At 34.5% G+C, this 19,181-nt stretch overlaps 4 protein-coding genes and 1 non-coding gene across 11 annotated transcripts; 3 read left to right on the forward strand and 2 right to left on the reverse strand.

Annotated features, from left to right (window-relative positions):
• Window positions 1-1,050: 1,050 nt before the first annotated feature.
• Window positions 1,051-4,149, forward strand: LOC105802527 (hypothetical protein). Of its 2 annotated transcripts, none has more exons than XM_052624600.1 (3): window positions 1,051-1,468; window positions 2,965-3,317; window positions 3,633-4,149. In XM_052624600.1, the coding sequence occupies exons 1-3, from the start codon at window positions 1,351-1,353 to the stop codon at window positions 3,828-3,830; spliced, it is 669 nt and encodes a 222-aa protein (XP_052480560.1). In that variant the 5' UTR covers window positions 1,051-1,350; the 3' UTR covers window positions 3,831-4,149. The 2 variants fall into 2 exon arrangements, with proteins under 2 accessions (XP_052480560.1, XP_012489672.1); XM_012634218.2 differs by having other exon boundaries at window positions 1,053-1,468; window positions 2,989-3,317.
• Window positions 4,150-5,865: 1,716 nt separating this feature from the next.
• On the forward strand, window positions 5,866-8,610 carry LOC105802533 (protein mago nashi homolog). The gene is made up of 4 exons (XM_012634234.2): window positions 5,866-6,008; window positions 6,339-7,596; window positions 8,070-8,246; window positions 8,332-8,610. The coding sequence occupies exons 2-4, from the start codon at window positions 7,378-7,380 to the stop codon at window positions 8,389-8,391; spliced, it is 456 nt and encodes a 151-aa protein (XP_012489688.1). The 5' UTR covers window positions 5,866-6,008; window positions 6,339-7,377; the 3' UTR covers window positions 8,392-8,610.
• Window positions 8,611-10,409: 1,799 nt separating this feature from the next.
• On the forward strand, window positions 10,410-12,338 carry LOC105802532 (cyclin-U4-1). The gene is made up of 2 exons (XM_012634232.2): window positions 10,410-10,971; window positions 11,048-12,338. The coding sequence occupies exons 1-2, from the start codon at window positions 10,637-10,639 to the stop codon at window positions 11,322-11,324; spliced, it is 612 nt and encodes a 203-aa protein (XP_012489686.1). The 5' UTR covers window positions 10,410-10,636; the 3' UTR covers window positions 11,325-12,338.
• Window positions 12,339-12,730: 392 nt separating this feature from the next.
• On the reverse strand, window positions 12,731-12,802 carry TRNAW-CCA (transfer RNA tryptophan (anticodon CCA)). The gene has a single exon. It is a non-coding gene; the product is annotated as a tRNA-Trp (tRNA).
• Window positions 12,803-12,944: 142 nt separating this feature from the next.
• Window positions 12,945-19,123, reverse strand: LOC105800918 (peptidyl-prolyl cis-trans isomerase cyp8). Of its 6 annotated transcripts, none has more exons than XM_052624597.1 (6): window positions 16,799-19,123; window positions 15,428-15,936; window positions 14,754-14,852; window positions 14,398-14,442; window positions 13,686-13,823; window positions 12,945-13,462 (listed from the first exon to the last, which is right to left on the reverse strand). In XM_052624597.1, the coding sequence occupies exons 2-6, from the start codon at window positions 15,806-15,808 to the stop codon at window positions 13,130-13,132; spliced, it is 996 nt and encodes a 331-aa protein (XP_052480557.1). In that variant the 5' UTR covers window positions 15,809-15,936; window positions 16,799-19,123; the 3' UTR covers window positions 12,945-13,129. The 6 variants fall into 6 exon arrangements, with proteins under 6 accessions (XP_052480557.1, XP_052480556.1, XP_052480555.1 ...); XM_052624596.1 differs by having other exon boundaries at window positions 15,332-15,936; XM_052624595.1 differs by having other exon boundaries at window positions 13,686-13,778; window positions 15,236-15,936.
• Window positions 19,124-19,181: the final 58 nt, after the last annotated feature.

Genomic DNA, 19,181 nt, shown 5'->3' on the forward strand with positions numbered 1-19,181 from the left:
CGAATTCATTCTCATGGGAGTCAAAATTAGAACTTGCATTAATTTATAATTACTTAGTCCAGACAAAATTGGATTATAACGAGTTGTATAGTTGTATTTGATCAATTTTGCAAGTATTTTTGGTTTTCGTTATAGAAGAAATGTAACAGGTAAAATATTTATTATAATAATAAGCTGTATTTTATCAATTTGGTAACTAATTTTTTTGGTTTTCTTTATAGAATATATCATGAAACAGGTAAAATATTTATGAAAATAGATGCGACAGAAATTTTTTAGGAAAGTAGATGTTACCTGTTTTAAATTTTATTGGTATCAAAATATAATATAATATAATATAAGATTTTTAAATTAATATAAAAAACAAATAATGTAGATTGTTTTGAAAGGATTAATCCATTTTCTAACCCTAAAAATCTATGTTCTTAATTTCGAAATTTGTGGAATTCCAATATTTAATTTATTAATCACGGGTATTTATCCTGCAAATTGGATTAGAATTATAAAATTGCTTCCAATGACATATTCCTATGAAAAGGAATATATGAATTATTAGAGAAAACTCGCTATTAGTCCGGTTTGAAAAGTGAGAAAATTTAGATAAAATATAAGTACAAAAATGAATTTAGATAAAAAATAAGATCCATTTAAAAAATAGGTCGACCTTGAGTAAATTTTTTTTTACTTGAGTCCGTTCAAATTTATAAAAAAAAAAAAACATACAGCTGTTTTTTAACTATTATGTTGTCACTTCAGCATTGTATTACTAATATTTTATTATTATTATTTAGATAGTGTATAACTCTTATTTTATTATTAATATTTAAATCATTTTAGAGACATTTTACCCAAACAGTCTGAATTGATGAGAGAGGCGGAAATTATGTATTGAGCTTCACTGGAGCTATCGAGAAGGATATGATTGGGCCCTTGATCGAAGTCCAATATCTATGATCTAAAGTAAAGAAAGGCCCATTTTGGGTGAAAGAAAGAGAATGGTCATGAAAACCGAATGATTTCTTTTTCTTGGGGCGATAAAACCAAATGAAATGGTGTTTTAAGTATGCGTGTGTCTGATCCATTCATTTTGTAGTCATGTTCTCTCTTTCGTCTCTTCGTTTCAATCGCTGCGTTTACATTTCAATTTATTATCCTCTTTCTTTCCTTGTATTCTAGTTTAATAATAAAATCCAAATTCAACAACAAAAGCAAAACTCAAATTTGTCGAGCAAAAAAAAAAAAAACAGATATCATTTTGTTTGCTCTTTTCCTATTTTTGGACTTTTCTGTGTATTCACAGTTTGAGACGAAAGAATTGGGGCATCTCTCTCTCTTTAGTTAGATTTATTAATGGAGAAAGAAGAGAAGAAGAAGAAGATGGAGGTAGATTCAGCTCCAGCAGCAGCTTTGGAAGGGTTTTCACCAGTCTCTACAACTAGGATTTTCTGGAATTCCAGGAAAAGATCTGGTACTTCCTTTTTCACTTTTCTTCCCCTTTTGCTTTGTTAATTTCATTTTAGAAAAAAAGAGAAAAAGAAAAAGAGAGAGAGCTATGAACATGTTTAATTCACTTTCCTTCTGTCTTTTTCTTTTTCCTTCTATTTTCCATGTTTTGACTTTTCTTATCATCTTCAATTGAACTAAATTCATTTGACAAACTCCTTGTTTTGAACGACCAAAAGAAAAAGAAAATATAAAATTGATGAATTCATGGTATTGATGACTTTAGAAATTCAGAGTGTTTTGTTTGATTGGTGCCATGTAGTGGTTACTTTGCTGCTACGTTAATTTGCCGGGTTTTGCGTGCCTTAGCATAATGATCAATTCATCATCTATATATTTCATTTTCTTGTCTATTATCCTGATTTGATTATCTTTTAATTTCCAACACGCTTTCCCTAATTTTTTGTTGATGCTTTGGCTTCAATGCTTTTTTTTTTTTTGTATGTTTAATATTGCAGTTGGTTTACGTTTACTTGAAAAAACTGTTAAAAAGAAAATAAATTAGAACAACCACCACTTAGAACTTTCTTGTGCCCACCATTTCCACCTAACTGATTTGAATCTCTTTCTCTAATTTATTCATTTATTTATATTTCTTTGAATAGGTTGGAAAACAGAAATTTGTTTTCTCTATTTCTGTATATCATGTGACAATCAAGCACGTTAAAATTAAGCTCTTAACTAGTTTAAAAATGGGTTGGGTTTTGGGCATGTATTTCTTTTTTAAATTCGGTCCGGAAGGATTTTAAATCTTGATTGACATCATGTGATAAAATATATATATATATATATATCTCTTCTTTCGAGGAATTAATTATTTTATTTACAAATTTGGGTTAACCTATGCTGACCTAGATTGTGTTTTTACACCTGGGATCCTGTCTAGGCATAATTTTCTAGTTGTATTTTTTGGTCAGGTCCGGTTTAGACAGACAATTTTTTATAAAACAAAAAGTGGAAAGGATAAAATCTAAATATTTGTTTTTTTGACGTCCTAGGAATGGAGACTTCCTAATCAAATCTATAGAAGCTTCTAATTATGACTTCAAGCATATGTTCATATGAGCTATTTGTTCCCAATAAACCTATACCGTGGTAAATTAAACCTTTTCTTTTTAATGTATATTTGGAGGATAAAAACCTCGAATTTAGAGGAAGATGAAGGGTGTGTCATTTAGAAACTGTTTCAAATAAGTCTTAGCCAAGAGTGTAGATTAGATTTATGTTACGTTCAAGTACCTTTTGAAGGTTTTCATGTATTTCAAGAAAAAACACACAAGTACGACTGTTAAACAAGCAGTTTTTAGCTTCATAAATTATTTCTATCTTCACAATTAAGTTCAGTGAATTCCTGTTTTAGAAGATCGAGTAAGCTTAAAGAAGCTTGGAACTTAACTACAAATGAGGTTTAAATGGCTTCATGTTTGGTTTAGAAATGCATCTAAAATTAGTTGGAATTAGAATGTTTTAACTTCTCTCCGACAGCTAGCGGGAGGAATTTAGACAAGGTAACAGAAGAGACTGCTAATGTGACACCCACCAAACAGGAAGAACAAACTCTTGATCAAGACAATACACCGGATTCCGCTACCTCTTCTGAACTTTCCGAGCGTCGGAAGGCTCTCTTTGAACCACTGGAACCTATTAAAAACATCAATGGCCGGCGACCATCAGCTGAGTCTTTGCTTCCCCCACCAGACTTCGATGCTGCGAGCTATCCAAAGGGCTGGCTGATTGGAAAGAAGAGGAAGCTGGTAAATGTTGACGTTGTTGAGAGCATGCGGAGGATTGCAGTCCAGGAAATGAATAGAAAGGTCTCATGTCATATACTTAACCTCCTCTCAAAACACTAGCATCTATCTTATATTACATTGACTCCAATAAATGTCAGATATGGATATGTCTAACACGGATCTGAATATTTGTAAGATAAGGGTATTTTAAGAAAAATGAAGAGTCCATATGACATCTTGATTTGTAGAGTCCATGTCTAAATAAGTGCTAGATACGAGAACTTGAAAAAGAAAAAAAGAAAAAAGAGCGTATGCAGCTGATATGGTGAGAAAGTTGTATAGGATAATGAGTAGAGACGATGGAAGGTAATAACTTGAAATGGTTAAAATATGCAGGACAGGGAAATTGATGGGTTGAATGAGCAGTTGGAAGAAGATGCGAGGTGCTTAGAACATCTGCAACTTCAGCTTTTACAAGAGAAAAGTAAAAGATCAGAGGTGGAGAGAGAAAACGCAATGCTTCAAGAACAGGTATCCATGCTGATGAATATGTTGCAGGAAGGTGAGGAAGGTCCAGATGATCATGAACCTTGAAAACATTTTCATTTAATTGTTCTTTTCTTTGTAGAGTTAGTTGTCGGAAAATTAGTAAAGAAGGGCATGCAGGATATATATGGCATGCAATCTACCCTCCCCACGATTTAAATTTGCACCCACCCACCCACAGTTAGTCGCGTCTCGTTTGTTGCAGAAGACATGATGAATATTATTGCAATGTATTATGTATGAAAAAGAAAATGTCAAAGCTGTAAAATAGTCGGCTACTTAGGTAGATATGATTTAAGTTTGTTTTGGCGTGGATGCCAAATTATACTAAATAAATTGTTTATCTGTTTGGATTTTTACACTGCAACTGCATGATTGTTGGTTAAATAATCGCGTTCTTTCTCAACTCTGGATAAGCTTGTGAAACAAATTTATAAGCCTGCAGAGAAAAAGGAATGGGAATGGGAATTGGACCATAACCCCATAGGCAAAACAAGAAAAGGAAAAACAATTTTTTTCTTATGAAGGCATAAAAAGACTAATTGCTTTTGATTGGGAAATTGAGCTCAAACATATGTTTTGTGAAGAGAATCGATTAGCTAATCGAATGACGGTCATGCCTTTTAACCTTAAACCTGATATTTATGTTTTTTCACAGTGATTGTCGAAACTATTTTTTTGAAAACAAAAATAAGTTATCGACTTTAAAAACAAAAATTGGAGTCGCCACCGATCCTTTATTAAGGTGTGATCGGCTCACCATAAAAACAATTTTGGTCTGCAAAATTTGAGAAAACAGGTTCGGGAGTCAGTTACGCACGAGGAAGGGTTAGCACCCTCGTAACGCCCAAAAATCGGTACCAAATTTGATTATTTTATGTCTTGATGTCGAAAATTTGAAAAGAGTTTGAATAAAAAATTTTAACTCGAGGATGAATTAAAAAGATAAACATTCATACTTCAAAGAAGTAAAATATCACACCCAGTTAGTTAGGGCACAATATCTTTAAATCTTTAAAATATCGAATATTGCTTTTTGTTTTAGAAATTCTTATTTCGAGATAACGAAATGTCACGACCAGTAAGTTAGGACCCCACATTTTGAATTCCCGAGAATAAGCTTTTATTTGAAAATTGCAAATTTATTGTGAAATAAATACTTAGCTTGCTAAATTCATCGAAAAAATGATCACGATCCAGTAAGTTAGAACACATTTTTCTCGAGAATCATGATTGTCAAATATTTAAAATTTTTTAAAGAAATTGATTTTAATACTTTGATAGAACCAATATATATATTTTCTTTAAAACATGATAAAATGCTCGTGCATATATACGAAAATCACGAAAATGAATCAATAATACAATGTACGTGCATTTAAAAAAATAAACATAATAATGTATAAACATAATATATTAGTAATTATCAAAATATAGACATGTATATATAAAACAAATTTAAAAATATATATTTATAAAGGTATAGAATAATATATATCTATGTATACGTATATATATAAAATATTTGGATCATAAAATATAGAAAACATATATATATTATAAAAGTATATACGCATACATATGAATATAAAGTTAAGAAAAATAAAATAAAATAAAATATATGATATGTATATAGTATATATTTAAAACGTTTTAAATATATATATATATATATATATATATATATGTATATTAAGAGGCATATGCGCATATAAATAAATATAATAATAGTACTATATAATATGATAATAATAATAAACTAATAACGATACAGTAATAATAATATAAATAAATAGTATTAATAACGTAATAAATAAAAAAATAGCAAATTAAGGATTAAATTAAAAACAAACAGAATTTGAAAGCTAAATTTGAAAATAAAAACAAGAAAGGGAGTAGTTTAAAACACGCGCAACAGGGAGAGGGCCGAAGGAGAAAATTACCCAAAAACACTGCACAACACTGCACTAAAATAAAACAGATTCGATATTTCATGGATAAATTTGAAAACAAAAAGAAATGGTTTTGAAATAATAGGATAAAATGGAAGGATTAAAAACAAAAATAACCCATTTCAAACTCTAGTTAAAACCTTATTCCCTTTTGCTGTAACAGCAGCCTCAAGAACTGCTCCATCCTCTCCTCTGCTTTGCAAGCCAAACTCCCCCCCTTCCAACTTCGATTTAGACGAAGAGAAGCAAAGATGTCGACGGCGCACTTCGTTTGGTAAGGATTTCTCCTCTTTCTTTTATTTTTGTTTTAAAAAATTAAAGGAAAAACCCCAAAATAAAATCAAAAAACAATAAAAAGAACAGGAAAAAAAGAACAAAACCGATCACCTTTCCAAAATTCTTCCTCTGATTCTTTACTTGTATTTCATTAATCTTTCAATACAATATTTTGCTCCAATTTCTTATTTTTATCCACTCTCTCAATAATTTTCTGATACAAAAATGTCCACCCCCTCTTCTCTATTTTTCTTTTTTCTCTTCATTTTCGTAACCCCCCATTTTCTCCTTTTTTCCTCCTTTTGTTGCCGTTTTTGATCTGTTTCAGGGACACTGAAGGAGACGTGCAGGACGTGCGTAGAAAGTGACAACCGTTGGCACACACGCGCTGTGAGAACCCGATGATTACGGCACCGTTGAAACTGCTACTGTTTTTTTTTTTTTTTGCTGTTTGCTTGTTGTTTTTTTTTTTTTGGTGATTTAGGCTAGTGGGTTTGATGTAATTGGGCTTTAGGCTAATGTAATTGGGTTACAATTTGGGCTTGGGTTAATTGAGTTTAGTAATGGACTTCTAATTTTAAATTTGGATCTCTAAAGCTTTAGGCTAATTGGGCCGTGTAAAGGATTTTGGGCCCTGGGCAATAATTGGGTATTACAGTGATCAAATGCAATTCTTTGGATTCTACATGAAAATTTAGATGATTTTGTAGTGTCTAGTGTCACGGGCCAAAGTACAAAGCCCGTGACCATGGCACAAGATGGGCCCCATGGAGGTCGATCGATTAGATGAGAATTATTTAGCTCACGGGAACTGGCCCGATTCTAAGAACTGTTGGAGAAGCTTGTTAGGTTGAAGCCTGGTTGACCCGATGATGGAGATATGTCAACATAGGCTATTTTTAGTAAGTAGAGGAATCATATCTTGTAGATTTGATATGATATGATCTAATCTTGTAAATCTCAAAATTAAGAGATAGGTTAATCTCGTTTGTCGATGTAATTAGATCTTAACTGTCGATTTTGGAGGAGCTCAACTATAAATAGAGAGAGTATTCCTCAATCACTTTGTTTGCATTCTCTAAAGGAATCCTCACTTTTGGGAGTAAATGTTGACTTAGGTGAGTCCCGTGACACTAGAATGATGATAATTTAATTCTTGTTATTTTATAAAGATTAAACGGTGAAAACTATAACGCATGGTAAGTGTAGACCAAGACAAGCATGGAAGGCCCAGGAATTGTATTTTTGGGGTGGGCCAGATGAGTTGGCAATTTTACCCAAATAAATTTCCTGAAAATTAATATTCCCTGCCCTTCAGTAGAAATTGTGTTTCGTCGAGAGAGAATAACAGAGGGAAAGCTTAAGCAATGGCGGCCGAGGAGGACAGCGGAGAGTTTTACCTCCGCTACTACGTGGGCCACAAAGGGAAATTCGGGCACGAGTTTTTGGAGTTCGAGTTCAGGCCAGATGGGAAGCTCCGATACGCTAACAACTCCAACTACAAAAACGACACCATGATCCGCAAAGAGGTCTTCCTCACTCCTGCCGTTCTTAAGGAATGCCGCCGCATCATCGCCGAGAGCGAGGTTCCTTTCCTTTTCACCACTTTCCTATGCCATCATTTTTGCTATTTTTTCTTCTTCTGGAATTGAAACTGTTACTTACGCTACGAATGCTAATAAGGAAAGAGAATGGAAAAGAGGGAAACGTTTTTACTCTAATCATTAAGCAAGAAGTAGCACACGGTGTTATGTATCTCAATCATTAAATTACTAATTTTCCCTTTCTTTCCTTCCTACCAAACGGAATTTTAGGGTTTCATTTTTTTTCGGGGGGGGGGGGATCCATTTTGTTATGTCGTTGATTCACGTTATGAATTTTTCTGTCTTTAGCTTTTCAAATTGCTTCTTTTTTTTCCAACTGGATTCTAGTCTAGGCAAGCGAAACAATGACCACATTATCTTCTTGGTTGATAAGTTAAAAGATATAGTTTTTTAGTTGATAATTGATTATGGTAATTTGGAGTTGATGTAGAGTTTTATTTATGATGGTTGTGTAGATAATGAAGGAAGATGATAACAATTGGCCAGAACCAGACCGTGTTGGGCGGCAAGAGCTTGAGATAGTGATGGGGAATGAGCACATCTCTTTCACAACTTCAAAGATTGGGTCCCTTGTTGATGTTCAGAGCAGTAAGGATCCTGAAGGTCTTCGCATATTTTATTATCTGGTTCAGGTCAGTAAGTCAATATACATTATCCTCTTCTTTTAACCATTATATGGTTCAGGTCTCATATTGATTGCCATTTTATGTGGGGCAGGATTTGAAGTGCTTTGTATTCTCTCTTATCTCACTCCACTTCAAGATCAAGCCTATTTGAAGAATGAATGATGATATTGAAATCCTCCACTATAGAGGGGAGAGAGGTGTGTCTGTCACAATTGGCGTTTCTGCTTTTGATATAAAGCTTTATTTTCCATTTCCTTTTGTTCTCTTGAATTGATGAGCTAAGTCTGTGTATGGTTTGGTTGTGTGAGTATTTTTTTGGAATTACATAATGTCACTCTGTTTCTGTTATGAAAGCTTTTATGATTGTGCACTTGTTTTCTTTTTAGTGTTCCAAATTAGAAGTTCTTTCAGCGTTGTCAATTTAATTTAGGTACATATGTTCCTTGATTGTTTTCTTTATCGTGAATATTGTTTTACATCTCAAATGAAAATGGAGACTTTGGCATCTTTTTCATTGGATTTATACAAAAGGGAGTTGAACCCAAAGAGGCAAAGTTCAAGCTTAAGTTTGACTCAACACTCAAGGCAGGCTCATTTGACTCACAGCTCAACATTTAATTAAACTCCTTCATATTTAAGCTCTTTACATATAATAAAGGTGCATTTTTAATTTTATAATACAAAAATATATTGAAGTGTTCCGAATGTTATGGAGTGCAAATTTGGTTTGTTGATAGCTTTTTTAAGGTCAAACTCAAGTAGTTTACGAGTATGGGGCATGATGGCAGCGGTGGCGGTAAGGAGGAGGAGGAGGAAGCATAAGTCTCCCCAAAAACACCCTAAATATTTTGCCCTTAAATAAAAAAAAACAGCAGGTTAATTGTTCTGCTTTACATAATTTGGAATTGAAATGTGAGTTACTAGTAAAATTTCAGGGTTAACGCTAACAGTTGAAAGAAAGAGCAAAACAGAAGATAGGATTGGAGAAAAAGCGGATATTCTCTTGACACCTTGGGTTTAGGGTATTCTTTTTCTGCGTGATGACTGTGAGGCACAAGGAGGTAAAGAGAACCATACTTTGATGGTTTTAGGGTTTATGATTGTAACCACATTTTGACAAAGAAAGATAACTACTGAGGACCATGATTAATTTCCTTATCTTAATGATGGACTCCCAGTTCCATATTTTCCTTTTTTCGCTAAATCGGGCTCCCGGCATTACAAATTTCCAATTTTAATAAACAATACCTAAAATACTAGATACAAATGCAGCCCCATCGGTGATAATAGTAGTGTCAGTGTCCCAACAAATTCATGCAGCTGGCCTCAATAGCTTCAAGCGTATTCAATTTTTCAGTGCGATTTAGATTTTCATTTGCAGATATCTAAAATCTTTGGCTTGTCAATGCCTTATTAATTAAAGGCTTACGAAAGTCTCAAGAAAGGGTCATAATATTCATTGGCTACATGATGCCCACTACAATGCATTAAGGTCGATAACATGCAGGTTGGCCTTATGTGGAGCATCTGAGTAGGTAAATTGCAAGGGTGGTGACCTAACTTCTAGAGGGAGATGGATGAATGGTTTGAACCATGTTTTGTTTTTTTTTAATCTTTAGTAAATATACAAAGTTATAAAAGAGTCTATTATTCATGGTACCATTACGTGGGTCTTGCAAGTTGCAAATGCAGCATACTACTAACACATGGACAGCTCATGGGTTGGGACGGTAGCTGAAACAGCCAGTCACCTCTTTTGAATTTAATCCTAACCAGACGTACTTTCCTCTTATTCCACTCCAAGGGAAAAAAGAACCTTTGAATCAATGCAGCCCATCACCTTGAAAAGTATAGTTTTGGTGATATGTTGTTTTAGGGAAAACAGAGCAGAACGTTACTACTGGCTATGACTAACAACAAAAGCAAATACATGTTACTGTTAGTTGTATTACCCACCCAAGAAATTCACTTTTGTAGTTTAGATTTTTACAACACATGGAAAATATCATCAAAGAGTAGGACCCACAAATTACAATCGAACATTTTCCCACATGTAATCACATGATGGATTTTGGGATGCCATCATCAGCAGAATAACATTAGGCAGCCACAGGTTTTAATAACTGGAAACCTCAGGAAAATGACTTCAATCCACAAATGAACCCACCTTTTAAGTTTGTTCCTTCTTTGGCTCTTGCAAGTTAAGTCTGAAATTTTAATAATCATAAGCCAAACTCAAAATCCCACACTCCTTTTTGTGTAAAGACAAAGACCTTATAAACCCCACCAAATGCGGCCATCCAAGTAATAATTCAATTCCTTGATTGAAAATACCATCCTTACCTGTCTATAACACAAAACAGAGCCATACTTTTGGTCCAAAAACCTTTTCAGCTATGGCAGAGTTAGAGAACCCAAATGTGATGCCAAATCTCATAACATTTCTGTCTTCTCTTCTTCAAAAATTGGCTGAATCTAACGATGTAAACCGTCGGTTTAAGGCTCAGAAAGTTTCAGTGTTCCACGGTCTGAGTCGACCAACTATCTCAATTCAAAACTACTTAGACCGAATTTACAAGTATGCAAATTGTAGCCCTTGTTGTTTTATTGTTGCATATGTTTATCTTGATCGGTTTGCTCAAAGGCGACCTTCATTGCCCATCAATTCATTCAACGTTCATCGCCTGCTTATCACAAGCGTGATGGTCGCTGCAAAGTTCATGGATGACATGTAAGTTCTTAAACTCTTTAGTAAACCATACATGATTCTTGGATTTTATTTTCTTCAGCATGTGAAAACTCTTCAGGTATTACAACAATGCTTACTATGCAAAAGTAGGAGGAATCAGCACAACAGAAATGAACTTCCTAGAAGTGGATTTTCTGTTTGGATTGGGTTTCCAGTTAAATGTAACCCCCAATACCTTTAATACATACTACTCCTACCTGAAAAGAGAGACCATGTTGCAGCAATGTCCTCCAAGTATTGTGGAATCCTCTTTAAGCCTTGGAAGATCACTAAACCTCCATTTATGTTTCAATGAAGAAGATTCCACCCATCAAAATCAACAATTAGCTGTTTAAGGTCTTTACTTTTATTATGTTAGCTCTGAATGTAGTTGCATACAAAAGGTATGATAGTGACTTCACTTGTTTAAACATCTTGGGGTGGCAGACTGAGCCAACATCACATGTTCTTTTTCTCTCTCTTTCTCTTTCTTCTTTTGGTTGATTATGGTTAATTTCCTTTTAATTTGGGGTTTAGAAATATATATTAATTTAGATGATACCATACAAAAGATACAACTAACAAGAACCCATATATCAGAGACTTAAAATTATTTATCAAGTTGTAGATAAATACCAATCCTATTTCCTGGATTACAATATACATGATGATGATGAAGCTAGCTAAGCAGCTCTTGGGAGAATTTAAGTCTGCACCTGTTGAACATCTGCATGGAAATTCGGATAACAAATGGCCCAGCGGCGGCCATCAAGATGAAGCGAAACCTCACAGACTCATGAGGCGTGACGGTGAAAACAGATGATGCGTAGGTGACCATCATGGAAGCCGTGGCTACTCAGATCTCGAAATGAAATGGGAACTTATACGTCAGAGAGATGATGACTAGAATCGAGGAGGAAAGAGCGAGGGTGTTGGAAATCAAGAAAATATAAAAGGCATGCTTTTGAGAGGCGTAAATGGCCCTGCCTGCGACGTGCCCACCTTCACTGTCTTGCCAAACCCCGCCCGGTGGGCTGACACCTGCTTGGAAGGTCGCGGCGGCCTTCTTCGTACTGGAAATATTTAAACCAACTCCTACCTGTGCTCGAAGAAGGGCTCCCCATTTTTCTGATATTGCAGTAACAGTATTCTCTGAGTTTCATTGCCGATTATTTTTGTTCATTCAAGGAGTTAAATATAAAAAGATGAGAACTGGACATAGAGTTAGATCGGAGAACACAGAAATGGAAATGTATCCATAGAGTTAATTAGCCGTATCAATTCAACTTACTTTATTCAAATTCTCTGTACAAGGATATTTCGGTGTTACAATTTTGAAAATCACAACCTGTTTCCATTCACCAGTTTCACACCCATTCTTTCTATCTAATCTGCAGTTTTAAGTTGGCAAAAGTATCATCCAGCTCTCTCACATCAAATTAATCGAGTAAATTAGTGTTTCTTTTTATTAAAATTCCATCTATTTTTACAGTTAAAAACTTATTTACGTAGGTCAGAATGAAGTATATGTGCCAGACTATGTGTTACTGTCTGTTATTCTATCAATCAGGTCAATTTTTAACTATACAAATACATGAAATTTTTAATAAAAAGAATCAATTTGCTGATTAATTTAATATATAGGGACTAATTTATCTATTCTTTTAATAAAAGTGCAAAATAAAATCTAACTCGGGCTTCCAGACAATTTTACCAAATTTCTAACGTCCATCACACAAAAGAAATTAAAAAATCGGGAAATTGAACCCGACGTGAATCGAACACGCAACCTTCTGATCTGGAGTCAGACGCGCTACCATTGCGCCACGGATCCTTGTTGATAAGATTTAGAAGCTTTTTATATAAAACTAATAACTTTCCCATACACATCGCAAAAGAAATAATAGACCGTACTCTCACACCATAGCTACAACTACAACATTTATGAGATTTTATATTTTGTAACTGAAACCGTCTACAAAAACAATGGTATATATTTGTATTCATTCGCATATCGAACTAATAAAGCAAACATGGAGCTCAGATGATCCAAGTAACTAAGTTGGTGAATCATTTAATACATCAGAAATCTAGAAGATATCCTTTCCCTACCGTCTGCTGCACATTGATCCGATCAACACATTTAGCATGACAAGCCATCTCAAGGACTTTTCCTCATTCTTATGAATCGTAAAGGAACAGGTCTTTCCAACACTGCTACTTTAACATTGCTCCACACATCAGGTATGGTTGGAAGCTGCGAAATTTTCTCCACTATTTCCATATCTTCAGGTAGAACTTGACCAAACACCGTATATGCTTTTTTCCACTCATGGTGGTTTGCTAGACTGATAAAGAAGTCTGGGCCAGAGCCAACCCAAGCAATCGATCCTCTCCTTATAGTGGGGCAAGCCTCTTGTGGAATATCCTTAAATACAGTTCCATACGCATCAACTGTTCCTTGAATTAGTGCATATGGGGGGCCATAGGGAGCCTACATAAATCATGTGAGCAACTCTTTTAAATTACAAACTTGAAATGCTGAAAACCAACTCGTGAATGGATATTCTGAAGGATTGGATGGTTCAAAAAGCATGACAAGATGATGTGACAAAGAGATGCGGTAACTTACAGATGCGATGCTATAAAGAATGTAAATAACTGTTGAGTAAATTGACATGCAAATGATATAGTAAAAATCTAGAGGAAAGCCTTACATGTTCAATGTGATTTCCTTGAAGATCCCAAGAGTTTCCTCGGCTTTCAGCACGATAAAATTGGCAACCAGCACAATGTTGTAATGACAACAGCTCAAGAATATAGTAAACAGAATGTGGAGCACAATCAGGAAAAAGCTGAAAACCATGGATCACAACCGAAGAAAAGAATATGGATTGTGGATACCGAAGAAAACTAAATCGAAAATGTAGAAGAAAAATAAAAGTGATACACAAGACACGTCATTTGGTTTGGAATGAGCAATAAAAATGCGTTAGGGTAGTGACTAATATCTTTAATTTGATCTGTATCTTTAACATGCATGTCACAGTTCATGTCTAGAAGTAGACGCTAAATCTTCTCTCTACAATGACAGCAGTGGTAGGTTAATTTGGACAAACCTCACCCGACACACAAACACATACTTTTTGCAGAAACTCCCAAGTCTGGATTAAATTAGATATGGTTTAAGGACTCGAAACTTCATGAACATAAAATAAAAAATTAGGCATCTAAGTCAGCTGAACTTGAGATGAAACAGACAGACTGGGGTAGGGGTCAAGGTGAGGAACCTTCCCCATATCTAGAAAAACAGAAAAGATTATTGCATGATGGTACCAACTCTTCAAGTGGTGCTTACATGTAGAAGAAAAACAGGGAAAGTAAGCCAGACATGCTGCACGTTACACTATGTGAGAATTATGCACTTACTTTAACATTAACAATCCCATGCTCGGTTTTCAACTTAATAATACCCTACAAGAAAATGGCAAAGCATGTCAGAAGTGAGAACTAGACAGGCCTGTTTTCTACCATCATGAAGAGGATAACATTAGTAAGAAAAACAACTTCGATGTGTGTGCTTCTTAAGGCCAAAATGATAGTATAAGAAATAGATTCCAATATATTAGCCAAGATTTTCTATTAATTCAAGTATCTTCTTATTTCAATGGCTAAGAGTTCTGAAGGGACGCGAATTCCCACAGCCAAGAAAGTTTAATGTGGTTCGACTACGCTAAAGCTCAGATCTTCAACAAGAGTGATATTTTTATCAGCAAATAGCATACCTCTCCTTTACCAAAGACTAGACCAGATGTCCATATAACTTTATCACCCGAGTCTCGCCAATCAGGATCCAAGGCATCCTTTTGTTTTTTCAGCCAACACTGAATGCAAGAACAGGACAAATCTTAGCTTTATTTCATCCGGGAGAACCAAATGGATGTAACGAGCTACAAATTAACTTCAGCTTTTAATTCCAAATTCGATATCCTTAGAAATCAAATTAAAAGACTCTTAATCAACAATATCAGGAAATCATTTCGTAAGCAATTCGTGACAACGCTTTACTTAAAAAGTGAAACGTTCATACATAATTTATCTAGTTCCAGATTGTCTGTCTCATACAACCAAGATTGAGAATTGAATATGCTTGAAATTTCCAACCAAAATTGCTTGTAAAAATGGAAAATTCCCAAATTACTAAATTCAAAAAAAGTAGAATTAAACAAATGGGGGTTAAAGAGGAGAGCAAGAGATGTTGGCTTACCTCACCAAAATCGAGACCCACAATCTTGTTTATTGCCACGAAACGTAGAATTGAATAAATGGGTGTTAAAGAGGAGAGCAAGAGATGTTGGCTTACCTCACCAAAATCGAGACCCACAATCTTGTTTATTGCCACGAAACGTAGAATTGAATAAATGACGGTTAAAGAGGAGAGAAAGAGATGTTGGCTTACCTCACCAAATCGAGACCCACAATCTTGTTTATTGCCACAAAACACCCAAGAGTCACACAAACAAGGACCATCGTCACCCTCACACATCTCCTTGCAAGCCCTACAACATTCTTCAGAAGAATTCAGTTTGAAGTCTGATCCCCATTTCATTGCATCACCCCACAGCTCTAAATGCTCAACTCCCCCGCAACACCCATCTCCTTCTCGTTCTTCTTCATTGCCCCTCCAACTTTCACTTGAACCAACGAAAATTGTATCGCTATTTCCTTTCAACGAGACGGAGAAGCTATAGTAGGCCATGCAACAAGAGATTGCGGCTATCAAGAAAAGGACCCAAAGTGTAAAACGATGCAAGTCTGAGTCAGTTTGTCTACGACCCATTTCACTTGGGGTGGAGTTAACAAACCCAGAAATGGATTCACCAATTTAATTGGAAGTTTCCGTAGGGTATTGTCTTGGTGAAGCGATCATGGATCAGCAGTTTGATGAATTGCTTGACACGTTTAACGCTTATTCAAGCCGAAGACATGAAATTTTAAGCAAAGTACAATGCAACAATCGAAACATGAGTTCAGAATTCGGATATTTGGAATTTAACGTACATGATCTATATAAATTTCAATGTTAGATTATTAAATTATTAATTATATAAATAGCTATAAAAGTGTATTAAATTATTTTAATTTTTATAAGGGGTCTTTCCTATATATACTATCTAATTTTAGTGATTTTAAAAAAAAAATAAAGAGTATTTTTGAAGATTATAAGTAAGAATAAGTATTATATTAAAATAAATATCAAGTGATTTTCTGAAAAAGTTGATATTTTTTTGTGTTTAGATGATTGCAAGGTTTTTCCGTTGTATCTAGCTGCCATTTATCCTACGAACCAAGTTGTATATGTTAACTATGTTACAGTGAGTATAAAATGTCATAATCTCATTCACAAAATCTTCAATCTAACAGAAGCCACTTGACTGATATAAAATTATTTTTTCTAGTTTCTTCCCAGAAACCGAGTTAAAAACAAAGCAAAACTACTATCAACAATAACTACTTCAAAAAAAAAAACAATCATAGTAAACAAAAAAAAAAACTATTTTCCCAAATATCTTAAACAACGAACTAAGAACCTTCCAAACATCTCAGCAGCAGTTTTTCTTTCAATTTTCTAAATGAGATTCAAGAACGATAAGTTGATAATATAATAAAAAAAGAAGTCGGAATCCTCATATTAGGGTGGATCCAGTTGAAATGGGTAACTTCTATGAGTTTTTCTGAAGCGGAAGGTTTATAATAAATAAAAAAACAACCTAAGCAAGGAAATTGGGAAAAATGAACAAAAAAAAAAAAGAAATTAAAGTAAACTTACATGAAGAGGGCTGAGAGATCAAAGTTGACAGAGAAGAAGATATGGAGAGATGAAAGTAAAAATTAGGGATTGTAAAATGCTTTACGCGTTTTCAACCCGTAAAACATTTTATTTTTCATTGATTTGTAAATTTTTTTAGTTTGACCAAGTTTATTTTTCATTGACTTGCAATTATTTTCCTTATAATCGTGATGACTTGTTGAAAGATGCTCTCAGCCAACAGTCCCGTGACTTCACACCTACCATATCATGCGATAGTAAAAGGTAGAAAGTAGCGATTGAAGTTCGTATCAAACAAACGCAAGGATCGTGTTGGTTTAAACTTTAAAATTACGACTTTCAGAGAAAAAAGGTATATTGATTTGCATGGAAATACATAAAAACATATATAGAAAATGTCAGTTTAACATTATGGTTCAGCATTTTCAGATGCAAAGCCATTAAACATCTTATTGTCGATCAACCATCATCCATGAGCGTATATGCAATAGATATCAGTTCACTATTATTTGGAATTTAGTCAGCAATCATAACAATGTATTAATAGTAATATAATATATTTCTAAACCAAAAGTTACTGGCATGCTGCATCAACATCAAAATTAAGCGTATGGGAAATAATGACACAAGGGGCAAAAAGGTAATTATAAAACAATAAGGAAGAAGGTCCTGGGAAACAGAGATTGTGCACTTGCGTTATCAGCAAGGACCCACGAACAAGTGTCAAGCAGGGAAGTTGTGCTATTAGCTTCTCTTTCTTATGCCTAAGACTGTTCGTGAACGCATGCTGTTATGCTCTCTCCCTCATTTTATTACTGAATTAGTGACTTGTAATCCTCTCCTTTTCGCAGGCCACTCCCCGAGCACATACGACTTCGACCCTCAAACTCAGAAACAAGCACAGATACAACCAATAAATCGATGTATTTCCAAAGTAACTAATTTTCCAAGGGGGAGGAAAGAGCTTGCCAAAAACAAACTCAGGCAATACAATATATATACAGCATCATAGTTGCAGTATCCCGCAATCTGATTTGAGACCAAACTACATGAATAAATAAACTACAAAAAACTAGCACGAACATCACGCCAAAGCGCAGGGCTGCTAAACAAGGTACCTGTCCTGCTAATAATTATAAAGCACCAGCCAAAGCAAGATAGAACAAACATAACAATCAAGATTTTAACTGTGAAGAGCTTATTCACAGAGGCAGATCCAGCCAACCAATCTCTTAAACTAACAATTTTGATCCTACACATACTTTACATGACATTATAAGTAAATATTCACATTGAGAAACCACCCAAGGAACAAAAAATCATTGAACATAACAAAGTCCCTGTATATGTGACATTATACATCCTGTTAGACCATACTTGTTATGTTTCTCTAGCATAAAGTTCCAAGTGCAACTTATCAACTTATAATATTACTAAAATACCAAGGGGGAAGGAACGCAATTCACTTATTCTCAAGGGCAGTCTAGTAAAAAGTCGATGATTTCTACACATTGTAACTCCAACTAAAGGTTGTGCTCAGTATGTTTTCTTAAAGTAACATTTTTTAAATCACCAAAATAAATACCCACATCTTTATTGATTTCTGAGCCAATTAGAATTCAACTTTTCCAAAATCATTCTCTTCTAAACCCAATTTGTAAGGCACTGCCTTCCCACAAGGGTTTCATTTACCAACAACATCCCAAAACAACTATAAACCATTTCATGATGCTTCATCATGAGAAACAGAAAATTTCCCCAAAATCCATATAACTCAAGTTGGAGAGCAGAGCTTTTTAAGGAGTTGCTTCATCAAAAAATAACTAGGAAGAAAAGATATAGCAGCTGCCGTAACATTAGGAAGTGGTCCTTCAGTCAGAAACAGATATTTTCCTACAGGTCCATAAGCAAAAAGTTAAAATATTTGCCTAGCATACTCCACAGGGCCAAGGACAACCCAAAACCAAAAAAAAAATGAACACAAGAAAATTTTCTCACCAAAGATATCAACAAAAAGAACTAAAAGATGCAACAATGAACAAAAAGTCAAACATGTCAGGTGTTGAAGAAGCCATGTCCTTTCCTGTACTAAAATAAAGTCCATTTCATCTTAGTCGGGAATTCCCAAAGAAAAACAAAGCCACAACAAAAGTTAGTATGCGTCTACAGTCTACAAGCTTTACCAGATCAGGTTAAGTCTTTAATTTCCTCCTGGCTTGTATATGACTTCACAAGCACCACTTCCAGAAAATGCAATATGCTTATACAAAAAAGCATACAAGTATATCCTCTACACATTTCATATAACCTTCCGTTATAGGTACCATTTGATCTCTTTGTACTTATCATCCTTAAGGAAAGATATTAATGCCTTGTTTCTTAC

The sequence above is a fragment of the Gossypium raimondii genome, chromosome 11, assembly GCF_025698545.1.
Source record: "Gossypium raimondii isolate GPD5lz chromosome 11, ASM2569854v1, whole genome shotgun sequence".
NCBI classification, from domain to species: Eukaryota; Viridiplantae; Streptophyta; class Magnoliopsida; order Malvales; family Malvaceae; genus Gossypium; species Gossypium raimondii.

Coding starts and splice junctions, on each gene's coding strand:
- LOC105802527 (XM_052624600.1), top strand. CDS start 1,351: ATGGAGAAAGAAGAGAAGAAGAAGAAGATGGAGGTAGATTCAGCTCCA. Junction 1,469..2,964: donor GAATTCCAGGAAAAGATCTG/GTACTTCCTTTT, acceptor AGTTGGAATTAG/AATGTTTTAACTTCTCTCCG. Junction 3,318..3,632: donor TCCAGGAAATGAATAGAAAG/GTCTCATGTCAT, acceptor TAAAATATGCAG/GACAGGGAAATTGATGGGTT.
- LOC105802533 (XM_012634234.2), top strand. CDS start 7,378: ATGGCGGCCGAGGAGGACAGCGGAGAGTTTTACCTCCGCTACTACGTG. Junction 7,597..8,069: donor GCATCATCGCCGAGAGCGAG/GTTCCTTTCCTT, acceptor ATGGTTGTGTAG/ATAATGAAGGAAGATGATAA. Junction 8,247..8,331: donor TATTTTATTATCTGGTTCAG/GTCAGTAAGTCA, acceptor TATGTGGGGCAG/GATTTGAAGTGCTTTGTATT.
- LOC105802532 (XM_012634232.2), top strand. CDS start 10,637: ATGGCAGAGTTAGAGAACCCAAATGTGATGCCAAATCTCATAACATTT. Junction 10,972..11,047: donor GCAAAGTTCATGGATGACAT/GTAAGTTCTTAA, acceptor AAAACTCTTCAG/GTATTACAACAATGCTTACT.
- LOC105800918 (XM_052624594.1), bottom strand. CDS start 15,808: ATGGGTCGTAGACAAACTGACTCAGACTTGCATCGTTTTACACTTTGG. Junction 14,443..14,753: donor TAGTCTTTGGTAAAGGAGAG/GTATGCTATTTG, acceptor ATTTTCTTGTAG/GGTATTATTAAGTTGAAAAC. Junction 13,463..13,685: donor AAGGAAATCACATTGAACAT/GTAAGGCTTTCC, acceptor TGATTTATGTAG/GCTCCCTATGGCCCCCCATA.